Below are 21,622 nucleotides of genomic sequence, written 5' to 3'. Positions count from 1 at the left end.
CTGAGACACTGCACATTCTCAGGCAAGGCCTACAGCAGGTTTACAGTCCTTCCTCAGCAATCTACCACCATCGAGGAATGTGGCTTAAAGCCCTATGATAGTCCTTAAGTGAGTTCCTGTGTGTTTTATGTCAAAATATCTTCAGCTCTATGAAGAGTTCTTTTGGGTTTTTTTACAAAATCATTACAGTTTCTCTACAAGTACAGTTTTGTAACAGAGAATATCAAAAGTAACAATGATCACTTCAATAAACAGAAAATAATAGCTCAGAAACAATGCTAAGGAGCAGTTTTTAGTATAAATGGCACACATTCTGTTTGGGATTATTGTATAAAACAAAAGGCCTTAAGATGGCAGTGTTTCCCATTTTTCTTTTAAAAATAGATTTAAAAATTGATATTAAAGTAGGGGAAAATCAATATAACATTAGCTTCTGGGCATATACAGTAGATCTCTGAATCATGGAATTTTATTTCTATTATATAAAGAACATACAGAAGCAAAAGACAACAGAACTGTAAAGTTAATTGTGTTTATGCGTGTGTATCTTTAATTTACTTCAAAAATAAATACAGCATACATTCATGGTTCTGTAAGTTCTCTACAATATTTAAAAATGTAATTTACATAAATAAACAACTTCTTAAGTACTACATGACTGAAAATTAGATGTTTTTTTACAGTGTTCCCTAAAAGTAAGCAGATTTGGAGTATTTTGGACAGTGGCTAAGGGGGCAAGTGCCAAAGTACGCTTATGTGTGAATAATTACAAAAAACATCACTAAAAGAATGTCACGGTTGCAAATTCAAGCACTCAGTAGTTAGAATATACCAGAATTAAGATCCCCTCCTGCAACAATGCAGCCATCGAAGTCTGAGCCTATCTTCATATGAGAAGTCTGTGTGCAGAGTCTGAAATAGAACCCACCTTTTCTGGACTTCAGTTCAGTGCCTTAAATGCAAGAGAATTTCCTTTTGCTTCTTATAGTTCTCCACCTCATTCTCTGTCCATCCCATGCACTGAATGAGGCAGGTGTCTTTAGAACAGGCAATATGTGTTCATGCAATTAAAGACTATATCATAATGTATATGCACAAAGGGGCTGAATTAAGGTTGCAACCTCTCAGTTCAAGGGAAGGACAGCCTACCTCCTAAGGTAGGAGCATGTTAAATATTAAGGATTGTGAAGTGCACAGAATTATTCACACCAGTCAGTGGAAGAGGTGAGAGCAGAATTCATGGTCTCTTCCTGGCTGTGGGCACGTACACCTTCCCATAACCAAAGAGGGTTGCTACATCTCTGCAGCATCTCCCTGTCCAGGGCTTTAATTCTAGGCCTACTGTGCGGGAAGTTTTCTTGGAGCTGAGAGCATACGTAATGTATCTGGCGCTTAGCAGGGCCGCCCAGAGGATACCGGGGGCCCGGGGTCTTCGGCGGCAGGGGGCCATTCCGTTCCGGGACCCGCCGCCGAAGTGCCCCAAAGACCCACGGCGGGAACCCCCCCGCCGCCGAATTGCCGCGGCGCAGCCGGTCTTGGTGGTATTCGCTGGCGGGGTCCCGCCGCGGGCCTTCGGGGCACTTTGGCTGCGGGTCCGGAACAGAAGGGGCCCCCCGCCGCCGAAGACCGGACTGCGCAGCGGCAGGTCCCGTCCCCTCCCCACCCACCCCAGCCCCGCCCCAGCCTCTTACCCCTGCCCCGGCCCCGAGCGCGTCTCCGGCGGGGCCTGAGCTCCGTCCCGCTCAGAGCCGCGTGGTGAGGGGGCGGGGCTGTGAGCTCCACGCCGAGCGGAGGCCGCTGCCCCGCCCCTTCCCCACGCGGCTCGGATCGGGGCGGGGCTCAGGGGCTCGGCCGGAGACTCGGCGCTTGATGCGCTGAGGCTCCAAGAGAGGGGCAGAGGCGGGAGCCTCCGCTCTTCTCTTGGGGGGCCCCTGCGGAGCCCGGGGCAAATTGCCCCCTTTGCCCCCCCCTCTGGGCGGCCCTGGCGCTTAGTGGAGATGGAATGTTCTGAGATTTTAGTAGTAAGCTTCTAAAAAGCTCTATCTAGCCTGTGCAAATGGCCATTTTCACAGGTTTATAACTTGGCCATATCTGGGTGAATTTTAATGGGGTCAGGAAAAGACACATTTCTGACCCCAAAATGACCCCGTTCCTAAATTTTAAGTTTCAGCTTCAAACTCTATGTACACTAAATCTTTTCAAATACACGGGTGACAAAAATTTACATTGGCAAAACAACTTATTTTCCCCACACTTCATTCTTGGAATTAGAAAGGTACACACTCATAATCGGTATGAAGCAGAGAGCAAGCATGAAAAATTTTAGCCAGAACATTTAAAATTGGGAAAAAATTATAAAGGACTGAAAACAGGGTATTAGAATGGAAAGTGTTAAGCAATGTTAATGAAAGGTGTTGCTACCAAGCGCCACCTATAATATGTATAATGCTGTTTTCTTTCACTAATGGATCATCAATAAAAAGGCTGTGCAATTTAAAAACAATTACAAATAAAACTCGGCGGGGATACAATTTCATTTAAATAGTGACTGGTTAGCAGAGAGATTACTTATTTTCCTTAAACATTAGTGACCTACAACTGAGTTCTAAAATATCCTTCTTTGATCACTTCTCTTTCAAGTTGGGGAAAACAGACTCTTAATTCTCATTTTTTTGAATTCATGAGAATTCAAGATTGTTCTTAAAATTAATGGTGATAGAAAAGCATGACAAACGAATTTAAGTATGTGTAAGGAGCATAAATTAAATTGCCTCTTTATTTTCAAACTGTTTTCTCCATTGATAAGGTTGTTCATATTTAGGGATGTTATTAAGCCAGTCATTCAGTATTTATTTTCAGTAGCCAGCTTTGTCCCAGAATGAATCCTTATGTGGGTGAGATCGGGTCAGGCTAGTGTAAAGGGGCAATAGGTGAAGGAGAGGAAGGGGTTCTTTATATCGGCATGGGAGATGGGCTAGTAGAAGGGTGCAGAAGATGACAAGCCTCCACACGCTGGAGTACTGGGAAGGAGTTGTTGGCTTTCTTTGCAGTACGGATGGAAGCGGGAGGAAGCCAGCTCAGGTGGACGTGAGGCATTAGGCATTATGATACCATTTTTAATTACATTATCATATAGTGCTTTTGTGTAAGACTCCTGCCTCAGTTAGTACATAGAATGGATGGTGCTTAGAGAGCAGCTTTTCAATGTTTTATCTTCCTCCTTCAGTGTGTGGCCCCATGTCTTATTTACTGTACACACCTCACACAGTGATTAGAGTACAATATTAATTGCCTCAGATGCAATGCAGCTGCACAAAAAAAGTTGTTGGGCTCAGCATTAGTGTGCTTAACTATCCATGGGAAAATTCATCATAGTTTCCAAAAAGGGGTTTTGGCTCCTCTTCTGAGTCATAAGGATAGACTTCTATTCAGCTGTTGCCATTTAACATGACACATATGTCTTCAAATGGGAGGGGAGTAGCTTTTAGTTGTTCCTCATTCTGGAGGTGAACCAATTCAGATTTAATTTGTATAAAATTTCAAAATTAAGTTATGTGATTTTATCAGTACAGAAGCATCTTAGACAAATTGACATGATAAGCAATACATTAACCGTAACTATAAATATTGAGAGGAATAAGAAAGCTACATTGTATATTGTAAATGTACAAACTACAAGGCAGACATGCATACAAAAAATACAAGCCAGCAGGAAAGTACAAACAAGTTTGACTAAAGAGTTAAAATCCACATATTTTTCCTATGCAGGTGACAGAAAAAAAACAAGAGTTAGAGAAATGTTTGAAATTGTCCCGGAAGCTACGAAAGGAAATGAATGCTCTGACAGAGTGGCTGGCCGTGACAGATGCAGAATTGACAAAGAGATCGGCGGTGGAGGGAATGCCTACTAATTTGGATGCTGAAGTTGCCTGGGGCAAGGTAATAATATAAGAGTACTGTACGTTTACGTATGCTTCACTTATCATTTAGCTTTCTTGAATATGCATAAAACAGTGACAGAAATCTGGAAACTTGATTAGTTGAAAATTTTGAACAACATTGTTACATTATGATAACATTGTGACTTTAAAAGTTTTTAAGCATCATATTATTGCATATATCAGTAATATGTTAAACCTGTCGGATAGCAGTCATATTTTAGTGAGGTATGTTATTCTCACAGGACAAGAATTTGAGTTTAGGGTGATTAAAATCAATCTATACATATAGATAATGCTATTATTTGGCATAAATTGTTTGGCCTTAAATTTCCAGTTAAAAACTTAGGGAGTGTGGGGGAAGCTATTTACTAACATTAATGAGATTTGAAACTATTCCAAAGCCCAATACTGCTAGAAAAACATATATCATATATTTATAGTTTCTCGAGCATGGAGTCCCATTGACATTCCATTAATTGTGAAACTCATTGGAAGTATCTATGTGTTTGAGTCATTATTTGTAGTTTCAGTCTCCTGACATAAGACAATGCCATTATTTTTAAAGTTAAGCTCTCAAAGCTTTTAAGGTGAACACTCAGTTAATACAACATTTTTGTTCACTATAATTTGATATGGTCAAAGAGACTGCAGGCTGCATTTTCACTAGGTCAGCAAACACATCAAAAATCACGCATCACGTATGCTTGCTAAAATGTATCTGAGGGTGAAATAAATAACCTAAAATAGCAAAGCCTTTCTAAGATAAATCTTGTTTGAAAATAGCTCCCCAATCTTACTAATCAAGGCCAAGCTGAATTACTTGAATTGCTAATGCAGTCTTTCCATTTTTTTGCAGGTAACAGGACTGATAAAATATCAGCAGAATAAATATTGTTTTATATATATTCAGCCATCCCACATCACAACAATGGGTTTTTGTTGTTGTTTGCTGTGGATGTTCTAGTTTTCCCTTCTTCTTTGTGACTCTCAAACTTTTTCTTCTTATAGTAATTTTATTCCTGACTCTAGGGCTATCCTTGAAATAAAATAAACAAATAAAATAAAAGGATCTACACTACAAAGGACACTAAAAAGCATGCTCAAAACCAAGAAAACTATTGAAGTGGGGGGTGGTATAAAATACACAGAATCTTTTTGGCAAAATTGCAATAAAGTACTTGTATGCACAACCAACCAACCTGTGTATACTTTACACTGCTTGCTTTTTTACTTTTTCACAATAACTATAATTACATTGTAGTTACACCAAAGTCAAAATGTAATTTCAGAGTGATAATCCATATTATTAATCTACTGGTTCTAGGATATTGTACTATGTACACATGTAAGAAAAATTGTGTAATTAATTACAGTGAAATGTATTGAATACAGGGACCCACACAAGGTAAAATAACACCATCTACTTACAGGTGCTATAGGCTAAAGAACATGCTGCTTTATTGTTGGAACAGCATACTAAAAAATGGTGACAAAACCCCCACCCACAAACAGGAAGTATGGTCAAAGAGTGAAACACATATTCAGCCCATAATATTCTGAGTCACTCAATTAGCTCCTTAATAGCCACTTTGATGTAGTAAAGAATTAATTTTGTCATATAGTTAAACTTTTGGTTATATGTATGTTTGGTAATCACAAGTATCAAAAAGTATAACCATGATGTTTCAACTACCTGAAAGGGGGTTCCAAAGAGGATGGATCTAGACTGTTCTCAGTGGTAGCAGATGACAGAACAAGGAGTAATGGTCTCAAGTTGCAGAGGGGGAGGTTTTGGTTGGATATTAGGAAAAACTTTTTCACTCAGAGAATGGTGAAGCACTGGAATGGGTTACCTAGGGAGGTGGTGGAATCTCCTTTCTTAGAGGTTTTTAAGGTCAGGCTTGACAAAGCCCTGGCTGGGATGATTTAGTTGGGGATTGGTCCTGCTTTGAGCAGGGGGTTGGACTAGATGACCTCCTGAGGTCCCTTCCAACCCTGATATTGTATGATTCTATGATGTTGCTACCATTTAATTACAGTCACTATATCCAAATAAGAACATGCACAAAACCAATCAGCATCATTACAGACATGCATATAAAATCTGACATAGATGAATCTTTTAAGGGTTTGGTTTAAATATGCATTCAAAATTTTGGCAAAGAAAAGGCAAAACTCCATTTAGCTTCCCCTTTTCCGTAACTTTCACTTCATGCAGGTATCTCACCCCTTGAGCCTATCTTTATCTTTTCAGCTGCGAAGCGTGCTTATTTTTTTTGTGCAAGCCATACAAAATAACTGAGTTTTAATCATGTGAAACTCAGTGATCAGTATACTCAGACTATACATATCTTCTGATTATGGCCATATCCAAAGCTTAAGCTAGTTATTCAACAACATGCAAGAAACAAGGAGAACGCTGAAGCTATATTGTTATATATAAATTGCAGATGCTTACAGGCCAACATTTTTCTAATTTTTTTTCCCCTAGATTAGTTTTGTTCAGTAGACCTGTGGCTAAAAAAAAGTGAAAGATCTTACTGAACTTCACCTTGTAATGTAGATATATATGGACACCATTGTATATACTCCTTGAGAAGAGTGCAGTGGATTCAGGGTTTGGAACAAGATTTACTTTATGTTTAAACTAAATGTTTAGTTATGTTTTAACTAATGTTTAGTTTAACCATATGATGTGACCTGAGCCTTTTTTCTTAGTTTGAAACGTTTATCTTCTAGTGGCATATACTTCGCTGCCGCACAAGTGAATAGGAAAAGGATTTGCCTCTATTTGTAAATGCTTTGAAAGGCGCATAAGCTTTTCTTGTCATCATCCTAGAATAATAATATACTTTTAAAATGTATCATCTAGAATCACAGCAAGAGACATTGGAGAATGATTCTAATTATTTATTATTATTATTTATTTTATTTTACTTTTAAGTTTACCCCTGGTTTGTGAAACCCCGATTACTACTCAGTAGTTTTCATGTTCACCTACTTCTTTTTCCTGTGGGGAAATCTACATATTACATCAGACTGCACGAAGTTTTGGTTAATCCTGTGATCTCATCCTCCATAGCAAATGACAAATGTCAGATTTTCAAGGGAAGAAGTGTGTAATCATGCAGAACTAGCCTGCCAATCACCTGGTGCATTTTCCAGTGAAGAGAACAAAAACACTGTTTGCTAATGCTGAACTACACAGTACCTTCCTGCTGAAATGGAGATGTAGCTGCATTACTATCTGCATATTTCCCTGCATGCTTAGGGAAGCTAGTTTATTTTTTTATTTTACCATATAATTCTGATGGATACACCCTTGAAGCAGGTTAAATGGAAAGGTTTGTCTTTAATTCATTTTAATTTAACTACTGGATATGAACCTTAATGCTCTAAAAGTTGCATAATTAGGGCTTCAGGTCTGCTGATTAGTGCAGTTACACAGTAGGAAGTTCTTGTTATGTCTTACTGTTGCTACAAACAGGTAGACCATTAATTTTTTTTTCTCCCTAAGACAATCAAGAAAGGAAAGAAAAGTTCATTAAAATTTCATATAGGAGAAATGTGCTGAATGGTTGAACCAATTTGAACTGTAATTAAAGTTGAACCAAGCCTGTGTTACTGTTTCTGCTAACCTGCAGAAATATTATATAGGACTGCATATTCTCATGAGGAAGTGATGCTTTAGTGGTTACACTAAAAAGCTGGTATCTAGCAAATCTTGGCTTCAAATCCAGCCTGAACCAATCACTTATTGTGTGACCTCCGACAAGTCATTTCACCTCTTTTTTGCTTCAATCAGCTCAGCTAAAAAAACACTGGGTGAAAACAGCAGGCCTTTATTGAAGTGTATATAGGCAGACCAGGCTGAGTTTATAATCCCATTACCAGGAATGTTCTGTTTGGAGAATTTTTAGCATGTATAAAGCAATATTTACATACATATATGGACATATTCTCCACCCCATACACCATTTTTATACCTTTGTCCACTCCTTTGATTTCAGTGAAATCACATCTCTGTAAAGGTGCTGTAGAGAGAATTTGGCTCATTGAATGTATGATTCAATAAGCAGTAATTTTATGATGTAATAAGTGTTAATTCTTCAAAGACATAGTTTCCAATACAGGATTATTAATGTTTCAGAACACTGTGAAGAAATTATAAATCCTGCAAGGACTGCTGTAACTGAGCATTTTAAAATTATTTTTAAAGATATGGGGAAATTCTCAGGCAATACCTGGTTGAACTGGAGTTGAATCTGTGCAGACAAAACCAATGACTGTTTCAAATCTGCTTTAAAGGAAGGTTGAAAAAAGATTTAAAACATATAAACAACTTCTAATCTTTGGGAACCCTGGATATTAATGTTCTGCTTTAATACATCTGTATCTATTATGACAAAATCAGACCAGACAGTTCTGAAAAGGTGACTGAAGACAGGTAAATCAGCCATAGAATGTGAAAGCCTTTTTTCCTATGAACTGAAAAGAGATTACCTTGGATTAATTATAGACACCTGAGTCCAATTAAAGGGCAACCTATAACCTTTAAAAACCTCTTCCAAATGGGAGAGAGGAGAGAGAAGAGGTGAGAAGCAAGCTGGAGAAGGTTTGTGTGCAGCAAAGGGAAAAGGCATATCCTAGGTAAAAGGCTGTTTCCCTTTATAAGGGAAACCTGGTGTTTGTGTTTGGGGAATGAGTAGCTGAGCCCAGAATAAGTTGGAAAGGGTGACCAGTGATTGGTAGCCAGCATAAGAGAGGCACTCTTCCTATGGGAGTTAGGAAATGCATTTTTATTTGTGTGTATGTATTTAAATAAACCTCTCAAGTAAACCAAACGGCCTATCCTTTAAACATTGTTAAAAAACAAACAAAACCCCCCCACAGAATTAAGTCTTTAAACTTATTTTATTGATCTCAAAGACAGAAAATATTTGCTGAGCTGTGTTAGGCACTGTGATTCAGAATATTTTGATTTAATTTATACTCATTACTATTGTACACTCTAATTAATGCACTGGCAGTCCAATATTGATGGCACTAGGATTTTATAATTAAGAATTAAACCTTTGGAGCAAGACTGATTTACTCCAGGGCCCCCAATTCTGGAAGGAGAAATGTTGAGCCTTGACATGAAGAAAGAGGTGGTTGTCACACTACAGAGAGAGAGAGAGTGCATGTTATGGGGTTTTATAGATAATATGAATTATTAAGGACTTTCATGAATTACACACAGGAAAATGTGAAGGTCTGGAAAGTAGAGAGCCCAAACAGAGAAGTCATCCTAGATCTACTTCTTAACAATATGTTAATGTTCAGTGAGGACCTGATGCTCTTACCTTAATTTCAATGGAACCTTTCACAAAATAAAATAATATCTCATGAATAAGGGTGCCAGAATCAGGTGTGGGAGTGTGAGGTTAATGAGGCAGCTTGGTACTCCTGGTAATGTACTACTATTGGTAAGGTGAGCATTTGGCTCTATCTTCCTCCTGCTGAAGTTAATGGCAAATCCCCAATTAACTGCTGTGGGAGGAGGGTTGGGCCAGGAAAAGGCCATTGTAGAGAAATATTTAGAAAACACTAATTTTTGGAAGTTAGAAAAGAAAGGGGAAAACATCAGTGGTGATAGCCATGTGAAAACTGGACACATGCCATTGTGGATATAATTGACCAGGGAGATGACAGTCCCTTTCTGCACAGCACTATTCTTTATTACTGTAGTCCATTCAGTTTCAGTACCAGAGGTTATAAAGCAGAGGGATTGTTTAACCAGAAGTAGGATATGAAATTAAGTAAAGACCAATTTAAGAAAAAATATCCTAAGACTGATATTTGACTGCCAAAAATTCTCCTTAGCAAATAGTGAAAGCCTGCTTAAGTCACATAAAACTAGACATAATATTCTGTACACAACAGTCATGTCCTCTTACAGGGAAGGGACAAGCTAGTGTTGTTGTTTTTTTCTATTTTGTACAATTCTATTATTAAAAGTAACAAGTATAATGGGAAAAAGAAAGATTTGTTAGAAATAAATGTATAACTAAAAGAATTAAACAGTTAAAAAAAAAAAGTTGTAACAAGAGGTTGTGGAATTGCTATCATGGAAGACATTGAAGTCTCTGGGACTTACCTAGCTTTTAAAGTCAGATTTGTCTGATAAAAGATTTGATTGCTGTGGCATTGTGTTTTCAGAATGGAAATGCCAGATAGCATTACCAAGAAAACTTCCATACCAGCTCCAACTGCTAGGGCATTAATATAATATTTTAGCTGAGAGTGTACAATAGTAATGAGTATAAATTAAATCGAAATACATTGAATCACAGTGGCTAATGTAGCTTGCAATATATTTTCTGTCCATGAGATCAACAAAATAAAATGTGCTAAAAAAATTGTGCCAGATGATTCATAGCTAAGGGCCAGAACACAGTCAAAATAATAGATGGGCTATAAATAAATAAATAAATAAATTAATTCCTGGACAGATATAGTAAGAAGGATATCATGTCAATGTCTGAGTAATACAGTATTCCCACTTGTGAGAATTAAGCAACGTAACTTCCTTCCTTTATAGGGCTTCTGTGAGTTATTAGGATCACCTTGGGGATTTATATATCCAGCGTGAAATCATACAGAATCTTTCATCCATCATGTCTTGCTTGTGAATTTTTAAAGCAAATATAATAACGACTGATGCAATTAAAGTATTATCCTCAATACTATTTTAGTCACGGTCCTAGTGCTCTTGCAAAAAGAACAAACACAGCTTAATTTGATGTATACTAGTACTACTTCATCATTATAAAATATAATTGAAGAAACCTAAACACGACATTTTCAAAGGAAGCCTTCACTGTACAGTTTCATGTTAAAGATTTCCTTGCTCCTACTTATCCTTTGTTGGTAAAAGTGTTTTATTTTCATAATTTTATTAAGAAAATGTCCAAAATTTATTTATAAGAATGTCCACAAAATTGCTTTTTAAAGGAAATAGAGAACATACAAAAGGATCAGAATGATGTGTGCTAAACATCTGACACTGTATATTTGCACATACACTTACGCTCACAGACTATATTAAAAGAAAGTTATTTATGTTGTAAAGTTAAACCCTCAACAGTTAGAAAATGCCAGACTTACGATTGTCTGCGAAAGCTTAATTCTGCCACTGTTGTGCATCCAATATGTGCACTTAATGCAGTAAAGGTCCTGTGGAAAAAAATGTATATGATCATTTAATTAATGTATTTATCATAACACACAAGGTGACTGAATTAATGTTATCTGAGCAACTATAACTTGGTAATTCCAAACTTTAGTGCTTGACTCTGCAACCTAAAAATGCATTCTTTTAATATAGTTTTTGTGTGTAATTTTAAGTTTTAAGTAATATAAATATACCAAATGCTACAAAGGGGTCATTACACATGTATCTCAATCTTGCTATATATATAAAATCTGTTAAAAGTACTTCAATTTTTTTGTGCTATTGTATAAAAAAATGCTAAAGTTGTCTGATTTATTACTGTGGGGAAAATATACACAGAGTAACAGTGCATGGAGATGGGAGGGATTCTGAATTTCATATTAAAAAAAATGACCTGATAAAAGAAATTATGTAGTAACTAAAGGAAGTAGATTTTCAGTGAAGCCGGTCCAGAATTTCTGATGAAACGTATAGGATGGAATTTTTGCCCCACTGAAATCAATAGGAGTTTTGCTGTTGATTTCAGTATAGTTTGGCAAGCTGTCTTATCTTACTCAGGGTCAGCATTTTGGAGCAGGTGTTGCTTAATTACCTCTGGTGGAATGATCAGTCTATTATTTCTTACAGTGGTTAACATATGAGATTGGTACTTTTGGTTATTGTCTGGGTGCCCAGAGCACAGGATGAGCACTTGGTAATTGGAACAACAGCTTTTTATATGTGAAGGGGAAAAAATGGGTCAAGACCTCAGTATTTGAGAGAGAAAGAGATGACTCCAGCTCTGCTCAACTTAGAAGCGCAACAGACTAGACTTTGAGTCACAACCTGAAGGGCATATCTGACATTGAACTGCAGTTTTAATTAGTGAAGATTTGACTTACTAGTGTAAAAATTATCTACCTGTTTAAAAGTTAGATTGTGATTAGACAAACCTTGTAGTTCCAGTTGGGATTAATGTTTTTGTATTATGGAGGGGATGGTCATCAAGATTGCCTTGAGTTTTTCATATATATAAAAAATTATAGTCCTAAGTAATAATGAACACGTCTCAAAGGTTTCATTCAAAACATGTTCAAACTCTGGATTGGCTAAACCATTCAGACAAAATAGAAACTGACCTACGCCTTCACCCAAAGCTGAAGCCAAGCAGTATTCTTTGTTGAAAATAAATTGAGTATGTTTTTTTCCCCAAGTGCAGAAGAGATCAAACAGTGCTGGAAAAGATTGTCTTTACATTTCTTCCAGACTAACTGGAAGCTGGCAAAATCTCAAACCTCTGTTTCAAGTCCCATAGAACTGAAATTTAGAAAAGATTGTTCATATTCCCTCTATTAATATTCTTTAAATTCTCTCACATAACTTTCTTCCTCAATGCTTACATAATTTGGTAGAACATTTAAAACTGCTTGTCCTTATCTGGAATGTAATTGTAAAAACTTATTTTTGAGAGAAAAAAAATGGTATCAGATCATTAATGTATGCTATACGGTAAGTTAAAAACATCTGCTAAATACACTTGGGGATGCTGTTGTACCAATGGGAGTAATTTTTCTCCTTATTTTTTATGTTTGCCAAGCTTTGCTTTTACTGAAAACACGTTAATATAAGCTTAACAATGTGGGATTATACCAGATGTAGTGGAGATTGGCTGTACATTTGGTTCCACGTCAGTAAGGACATTGGCCTTTTGGATACAGGAAATGGTGGTTGACAGGTTTGTGCCAGTCCATCTCTTGATGGCCGAGGCTCTTCTCCTTTGTGTAGTTAGGTATTCATGAAAATTCCTCAGTTCCTGCTCTCTTATTGGTGACTGCTCATTATCGCTGCTGTCTCCTCCACTCATTTTATTTTATATGTCATTCCGAGCATTTTCTAACAATCTCACCATTCTGAGCTTTGCCATTTTGAGTTAGGTCTTTGTTCCCTAAACAGATAAAAGGTGCAAGCCGGCATCGTTTGAGCAGCAACCACCAGCTTTGGGTCAGAAAGGAATTTTCCCTAATAATTGATTAGCTGTGATGTCAAGTGGCTCAATTTACCGTCACCTGCTGAGAATTCAGCAAATCTTAGTTGTGGCTACTGTTTAGTGCTGTATTTCTGTTTGCCACTTCATACTAGTTTACATAGGGCTTATATTTTAGGTTTTTCCCTTGCTAACCTTCTTGCATCTTTATTGCAAATTTTAGTCAGAATAAGTACATTGGTTAATCTTGCATATCATTTTAAATCTAAGCACATAACGGGAATGAGAGAGCCAATGAGCTGTTGGGAGGCTGGGCTGTACCACTATGTGCATATTTAGGGCACCCCAGGTTTGATCTTCATTCTTACTGTGAGAAAGGGGCCATCTGGGGAATTTTAGTCTGCAGGGTATAATCCCAAGTGATAGTACCTTACTACAGATAAGAGGCCAGAGTTACAGCTGAAAAAGACTTCATTGGATGGGGGTGGAGTATTCCTACAGTTCCTACAGTATTCAAAAATAATAATATTGCTATTCCTTTAGGGTTGTGACACTGTAATGAAAAAAGTACTGACATTTTCAGTTTAGGCAGCAAAGAGTCCTGTGGCACCTTATAGACTAACAGAAGTATTGGAGCATGAGCTTTCGTGGGTGAATACTCACTTCGTCAGATGCATGTTAGTCTTTAAGGTGCCACAGGACTCTTTGCTGCTTTTACAGACACGGCTGCCCCTCTGATAATTTTCAATTTAGTTATCCTATAACGTTGATTTGCATGGTGTTTTAATAAATAATTTTTCTTATTTAAAAATTAGCTCTTAGGCTTTTGTCTTAAATAATAAAACTTCTGATCATACAATTTGAACATCTGGCATGATACATTAGAACTATATACTGTAATGGCAAGTAATAACACTTTTAAATTAAGGTATTGGTCAAAAACTACTCTGAGGGTATGAGACATCTTTAAAATGTCTTTAGAGCTGGAAGAATATGCTTTAATTTTGGAGTATTCTGCATAATAATAGCATAATAGCAAACCCATGAAGATGGGTTTTTTTTTCCCCATTAGAATTCTGTTTTAACATTTTGTATTGTACAATCACAGCGTGGAGACAAATATAATTTTTGATTCCTTGAGGTGTTCTATTTCCAGACAGCCTTTCATATTTACTAAGTAATCATCCTGGGTACACTTTCCACAGGCAACACAGAAGGAGATTGAAAAACGCCAGCTCCATCTAAAGAGCATCAGTGATCTAGGAGAGGGTTTGAGGACAGTGCTTAAGGAAAAAGAAGGTCTAGTGGATGATAAGCTCAGCCTCCTGAAAAGTAACTGGATAGCAGTAACTTCACGAGCTGAGGAGTGGTTCAACCTATTGTTGGTAAGATAAAAGTATTTGTGCTTCTAGTTCACCATCACCAAACCATACTAAGCCTAAGTGTATGGATAGGTGTGGATGTCAATATTATGGGCTCAACCCCATTACATTGCATTTTTAGGCCCCATTAGAATACAAGTATACATGGGTGCAGCGTCACCAGATTGTGTCGATATGTCCGCTGACCTCAGTGGTGTTTTGTGGGTTGTAAACAAAGAATTTGGATGTGGGTGTGTATGCAGAGTAACAAATATATAGAGACTCACTGCTGGTATCTCTGCTTTTTTGCCTCACCAAGGCCCCTCTTGTTGTAGCTTTCTGCAGCTATGGCAGATTATGGGAGTAGGTTAAAAAACTTAAATTCAGCGGGGCAATGTCATTTGCTCACACAGATAATAGGGGTGAGTGTGTGTGTGAGAGAGAGATTCTGGATTTTAGAAGCTGTATTTGTATGAATACAGGAATTCATAAAAAGATGAGAAAATAATCCAAATTTTCCAAAAGGAAGCATTTTTAAATTCTTCCTTAGGCAAAATGAGGACTTTTAAATAGCCATTCAATTTGCTTCAAAGAGGTGAGGGACTAAATTCACTCACGTAGGTGCAATAACTGGAGATTTTAGTCCAAGTCAAATTGAAAAACCCACTTCTACCTTAAATATGTCACTATTGCTCTTCTGTAATACATATAAATATTTACATACTGCCAGTGGATATAAACACATATACTCATATTTGAGAGAGAGAGAGCTACTGGAAAAATGTAATTAATTTTAGCTTTATAATGTATGTAATGTTTGCCACAGTTTGCATAATCATGGATTTCTTTTATTTCAGCTCTGATTATTTTTAATAAATACTTACTGTTTTCTGCATACAGGAATATCAAAAGCAAATTGAGACATTTGATCAGAATGTAGCTAACATCACAACCTGGATGTATCGTTCTGAAATATTATTGGATGAATCTGAAAAACAAAAATCTCAGCAAAAAGAGGAAGCTCTTAAGGTAACGCTTGCAGTTTTCTGGAAAGCATTTGTTATATTATTCTAAAAAACTATATACATTAAGCTTTTTAGCCTAGAGGTTTTAAAGTGCATCATGAAAGATAGTGAAACATTATTTTTCTCTTGACAAAACTATCCTCCAACAGCTTATAAATTGCTTAATAATATTGTAATGAATAGCAAAAGTAAGCCCTGCAGTAGAAAAAAAATGAAATATATTATTTTAAGGCTTGGGAACTTCATAGTGAGCAGAACACTTATTCTTAAGCCTATCTGCTGAAAACTATTACCTCAAATGCATCTATTTAAAAAAGAAAATGTATCTGTGTGCTCCTTTTTCTCTCTGCTCCCTTCTTTTGTGAATCATTGTGTGCTTGCTATTCATATCATAATGTTTTAGCTTAGCAAACACTGATTGCACTGGCAACATACAACTGAGAATAATCCTAGCTGAAGTGGCCTATAATTTATAGAAGTGATATTATGTGCCATATACAATGCATGTACAGGTCCCCATTGCAAACAACAAATCTGCCCTCAGATCCAGGGAGTATTTACAGGGGCGGCTCTAGAAAATAGGCTGCCCCAGGCAGCGCGGTGTGTGCTGCCGCCCCCCCTTCCCTCTCCCGCGGTCCCCCCCCTTCCCCCCCGCTCGGCTGAGCTCCTCCAGGCATGTGCGGCAGGGCAGGTCCAGCCAGCCCCCCCCCCCCCCCCCTAGGCGCCGCCCAGCAGCTGTGCTTGGTTTGCTGGTGCCTAGAGCCGCCCCTGAGTATTTAGTACTACGATATCATCAGATCCAATTTATTAAAAATTGACATGCACTGCAAAAGCATATGAGGCTCAGAGTTTGCATCCAGTCTAAGACAGTTTTTCATACTTGAGGTTCTATTCTGCCTTGAGTTATGCTCTGTATTGATTGTTTTCCTCTGAATGAATTTGTATGACATTTAGTCACCTGGATATTTGACCATGCTTTGACAACATGGTCAGTACATGCTAATTAAGGAGCAGTTTGCGAAATCTAAGTCTGACTGTCTTACTGACATTAGCGTGATACAATTTGCTTAAAGCAAAACTTCACAAATTTCAATACAGCCATAATTTTCAAACCAACATTTATTCAGGGAATAAATCAATGCTTCATAACATTGATCTTAGCAGGATTACAGGGCAGTCTTTTTAATAAGATGAGCAATTTTGCCTATGTAAGGTATAAAGTACAATTATCCTTTCCATCAATACAGGCATAACCTCCTATTACACAGTCATTACTTGTAGACAATGCAACACAAATCCTAAAGCCCAATTATGTTTCACATCTCCAGTGTTTTAGACTACACTTACATACTTTTGCCTGTTTTTGGCAACACCTTCAAGATTCCAACAGCAGAAGCAGGTGATTATGCTCCCCTTCTCCTTTCTGGGCATTTAACATAGCTTTTTTCTCATCATGAACAATAGTACCATAGTGCTACAGCATGAATAGAACTATTTTACAGCAAGAAATTAGCAATGCTACATGGTGGTGTAAACTTCCCCTTTGTTATTGAATACCTCCCTGTAGTCAAGAAGACATATGGTCAAAAATAATAATGTTCAAAATCATAAATCTGTGTTTACCAAAACTATTTGTAGCTATTGATGGAGAGTAATTTGACTGTTCCTATTCATGAAAAGCATGCAACAAACACACAGGTTTTTCTCACACACAAGGTTCATGTAAATGTTGTTTACAGTATGTTTACTTGGGTAAGGACAAAGATCAAGACACAGTCTTTACATTTTAAGTTTTAGGACTCCCACTGACCTGAAAAAATTACCTCTTCCACTGAGTATACTAATATTGCAAGAAACAGCCTCTCTAGAAAAAAAACTGGAAATATGTTCTCCATCTTCCAATAAATGCTAGTGGAGATCATTAATAAAGTATATACATACACCTTCTCTAAATCTGAGGGCTAGACAGTCAAGATAGATTATCTATACAAAGCTCCCCTATTATATGTGCACGCTCACACAGTTAACTGAATTTGCTTTTTGGTTTTGCTCCCTGTTCTTTTGCACACTGTCTCTCTCACTCTCTCTTTGCATTTATTACTAACTTCAAGCCCTGTCTCTTGCTCATGGACTGTAGCGCTTAAAGGCTGAGCTGAATGATATGCGTCCAAAGGTGGACTCTGTGCGTGACCAGGCAGTAGACTTGATGACAAACCGTGGAGATCACTGCAGGAAAGTAATAGAGCCTAAAATGTCAGAGCTCAACCAGCGATTTGCAGCTATATCACAAAGAATTAAGAGTGGAAAGGTAGGAGGAACTGCTCCCATGTGGGAGACGCATGCTAAGTGGTGCTTTACGAAAGGTGCATGGTCCTACATAGGGGGAATCAAATTCCCCCAAACACATTTTTCAAAGGAACAATAAAAAGATATATAATTAAAATGTAAATATTAAGAATGTGGGAAGGAAAAGTGAGTTGGTGTGTGTGTATGTGGGGGGGGGGAGTTTGTCATGTTTATTCTGTTGCCATTTCATGGATAAGTATTTTCACGAGCATGTAGCCCGTCTTTAAAAATGTGTTCAAGAGTTAAACAAAGGTATCTACTCATGAACAAAGTTTATTAAACACAGAGAACATCAGTTGCCTTTTTAAATTATAAGGAGTGAAAACCTGGCCTCACTTCAGTGAGGCTAGAATTGCACCCCAGAGACTAACTTAGTAGTTATAGACTATGCAAATGGAATAATTATTTCTTAAGCATATATATCACCATTGGAACTACTATGATTTTTGGCTCTTCCCACAACTTAAAATGGCCTTTTTCTTAGTATGATTTTTTTCAATTACATTTATCCGGTCTTTTTCTTTCAAACGCTGACTCAACAAAGTTCTTTATATTTTCATCAACTTCACTTGGATTACTCATCCACTTAAAGTTAGGCGCTGGTTTAAGTACTTTGTGCTGAATATGGTCTTAATGTGGAACAGGTAATTTTTAGTCAAATTTTGGCCGGGTATATGTGGTGTGGAACATGGCTCAAAAATTACCTAATCCACATTAGACCACCATGCATCCTAGGTAGCAGCATGGAAGAGGAATCAGGGCAGGTGGAAATGCAAGGGCAAGGAATAGATAGAGCCTTCTCTCCTTCCACAAACCTGAATGCACCATTTGTTGTAGCTGCTCCAATGTGTCAGGCTGAGCTTAGACTTGCTACAGTTTATTCCTCCCATGTGGTGGGAGAACCAAGAGGAAGTGACAATCTTCCTCCCAAGCTGCAATGATCTGCTGCCCCTTGCTCCAGGCAAATTGGGTAATCATTATCTAGTCCTTTGGCATTAAACAAAAGCAAAACAAAAACTTGCAGTTATAACAATAAGCTACATACATGTGGGTTTTTTTTAAACTGTTTTAAATATGTACTTGCATTAAGGCAGATGATTTATTTTAATTGTTAATATATCATCATAGTTCAGTACCACAGAGCTACTTGGTATAGAGTTGTTTAAATTAATCTTTGATTAAAACCATTATGCTATGGGATTTTTATCTCTTTAAATCATCCAAAAAGCAAATATGATTATAAACTAAACTGGATTTAAAGGCATTAAGGCCTGCAGGCATTTTAAGTAATGAGGATTAGGAAAGGGCGAGAGACTTTAACAATCTGATGGTGGTTAGGACAACTATATCAATATAGTACTATTATATTACCATTGGGCTAAACTATTTTCTTTGCCAGGAAAATATAAAGCATAAAACAATTAAAGAAAGTTAAAATCCTGGCTCTAGTAAAAAAAAATATAAAATAATAATCAAAACATAGGAGTTTATCATTCATAGATTTACTCTCATGTCGAAAGCCGCACTGGGAGCATGGATTTTTCCCCCTGGCTGAAAGGACTGTGGGCTTTGCTGCCAAACATGAGAGATTCCTGGGAATCCACAAAGATCTGCTGTAGGTTAGGGCTTATTGTTACCAAGGTCTAGTGCCTCTGCACTGGCTCCAGTACCAGTGACTTCCTGGAATCCAGACTTTATTGCTGTCATGCTATCATGGACCTCCAGACTGACTCTAAACACCACAGGGAGGCTTTTGTGATGTCCAAGGGAAGAGAAACAATTGCACAGAGGAGGACATGAAAGGGGAGGGATGCAGGCAAGATCGGCCCCTCCATGTTCAAGTGAAAGGGAGATAATCTGAGCCAATGTGCCAAATTCTGCTTTTAGTTCTCATCAATGACCCTCACCTCTTGACATCACTGGACCCCTAACCCCGTATCACAGATCTGAATTTAGCCCTTATATCTTGAATGAGCGTCAGGAATATAGGAGAAGGAACTTCAAAAATAATTCTGTACTGAGGTATAACACATGTCTACTGAAAGTATGTTAACCTGAGATTTCTTGGAATGATCTATCCCCTGCTTTATACAAAAGTCTACATTGCTATATCTCTCTTCGACATTTTGTCTTCTATCCGAAATAGATTGCGGTTCAATCAGCTTTATAGTGGGAGAGGAAAATCAGGCAGGACCAGAATAAGGTGCAAAGCCAAGTGGCTGCGTTTATTTGGGGGAAAGTTACAACTTGGGCCAAGGGAGAGAGGCAATTTTTAGCTAGGATGTTGTTAGGCAATATAAACAACCCAAAAATCATTAACAGTACAATTCTATACTGCTCACTGCACCACACTGGATAGGCAGACACACCAATCACACAAGATGGGAATCGGGTTCGTCAGGGCGGTGCCCGATGCAACAGAGGAAAGAGACCCACAGCCCACTGCCTCAACCGCCCTTGCTTTCACACTAAGGGTAAACCCAGAGTGTGGTGCGGCTGCAGTTGGGCAGATTCCACTCACACAGACCGCGGGGACAGGAACCCCTTGGTCAGCTAATCCCCAGGTGGAGACAGCTCCCAGACACAAACACTCCGGACAAAGACAGAGCAGTGACTCACACACTTAAAACAGTTTACAATAAACAATCTATTAAAACCTTAGAACAACTATACACCTAGGCAATCGTGCAATTATGAGCTCAATACTTTAATCCTTAACACTGTGTACACACTTAGTACTGGGTTAGGGAGGGGAAAAATAGGAGGCTAGATAAGCAAACTGCCAGAAATTAGAAAACAAATACCGCACTCCAGGCGCAGCTGACCAGCAGAGCAGACACCAGAAGCATGACGAGCTGATAGAATGGATCCAAACGACACGACACAAGCTAGCTATACCGGGAGGAGACCCTGGCTGAAAGGTTGATCAGGCCCTTCAGCTGACACGTGGATTTTGGGGGGAAATCTAGTTTTATAGAAAGGGTCTCACTCACTCATGTCAACATCTGATTGGTCCCTGGTTCCCCCTCCCTCCAGGCTTCGAGCTGTTGCCCCCCACGCCGGCAGGATTTGCACACGGCACACTGGGGTATCTGGGCAGAATTAGGTCTCTGTATACAGTACTCTGGAGTTGCTGGGCACACTGCACTAGCCTGACCTTTAGACGGCCCAACAGAAAAAAAACAGGAAAGTACACACCGCACTTTAGTGTTGCTGGGCAGGATTAGGTCTCTGCCCTTTCCTATGCAACAAGAACCTGGTCCAAGATGGAGGCTGCCTTGTCCTTTTAACAGGACAAGATGGCCGTGGACTGACAATTGGCCATACAGAGCCTTAACTGCGTATCAGGTTGCGACATCTTCCTCTTTATACCATAGAATAATTGACTGTGAATTAAAAGATGCTTCATTTTTCATTTCATTTTGTAGTATAATAGATTTTTGTAGTATAATATATTTTTGTGACTTGGTCTTGCATATTACGTACGGTACATACCTCTTGGAAAGCAATTGCTGAAGTATAGAACTTATGGGTCAACATAGCCTTCGCTGTTGTGAAGTATTTGGGTCTGCATATGGTGACAGAATAGAACCTCACAGTGCCACATTAGAGAGATCTCTACCCTCTGAGTTCTCTTATAAACACAAAATGGAACAACTCAATTGACAGCACCTGTATTTACCAAGGACTGCATCCCTGTCAACAGCACCTGATGATCAAAGGCAGCTAAGAAATCTAACAGAATCAATGGGGGCATTTCTTCTTTATCC

At 38.2% G+C, this 21,622-nt stretch overlaps 1 protein-coding gene across 19 annotated transcripts in view; it reads left to right on the top strand.

The window, feature by feature from the left end:
* The window catches only part of DMD (dystrophin), a 2,035,724-nt gene that overhangs the window by 933,759 nt on the left and 1,080,343 nt on the right, over positions 1–21,622 (top strand). For 15 of the 19 annotated variants that reach the window (XM_039486264.1, XM_039486496.1, XM_039486317.1 and 12 more), the window contains 4 exons: positions 3,769–3,939; positions 14,326–14,505; positions 15,382–15,510; positions 17,644–17,814. In XM_039486264.1, coding sequence (XP_039342198.1) covers positions 3,769–3,939; positions 14,326–14,505; positions 15,382–15,510; positions 17,644–17,814 — 651 coding nt within the window. Of the gene's footprint in view, positions 1–3,768; positions 3,940–8,504; positions 8,592–14,325; positions 14,506–15,381; positions 15,511–17,617; positions 17,815–21,622 lie in introns of those variants that run through there. The other 4 variants (XM_039486381.1, XM_039486323.1, XM_039486391.1 and 1 more) reach the window with 4 other exon arrangements.

This window comes from Mauremys reevesii, linkage group 1 (genome assembly GCF_016161935.1).
Source record: "Mauremys reevesii isolate NIE-2019 linkage group 1, ASM1616193v1, whole genome shotgun sequence".
NCBI lineage: Eukaryota > Metazoa > Chordata > Testudines > Geoemydidae > Mauremys > Mauremys reevesii.
This window is presented reverse-complemented; position numbering and strand designations above follow the sequence as displayed.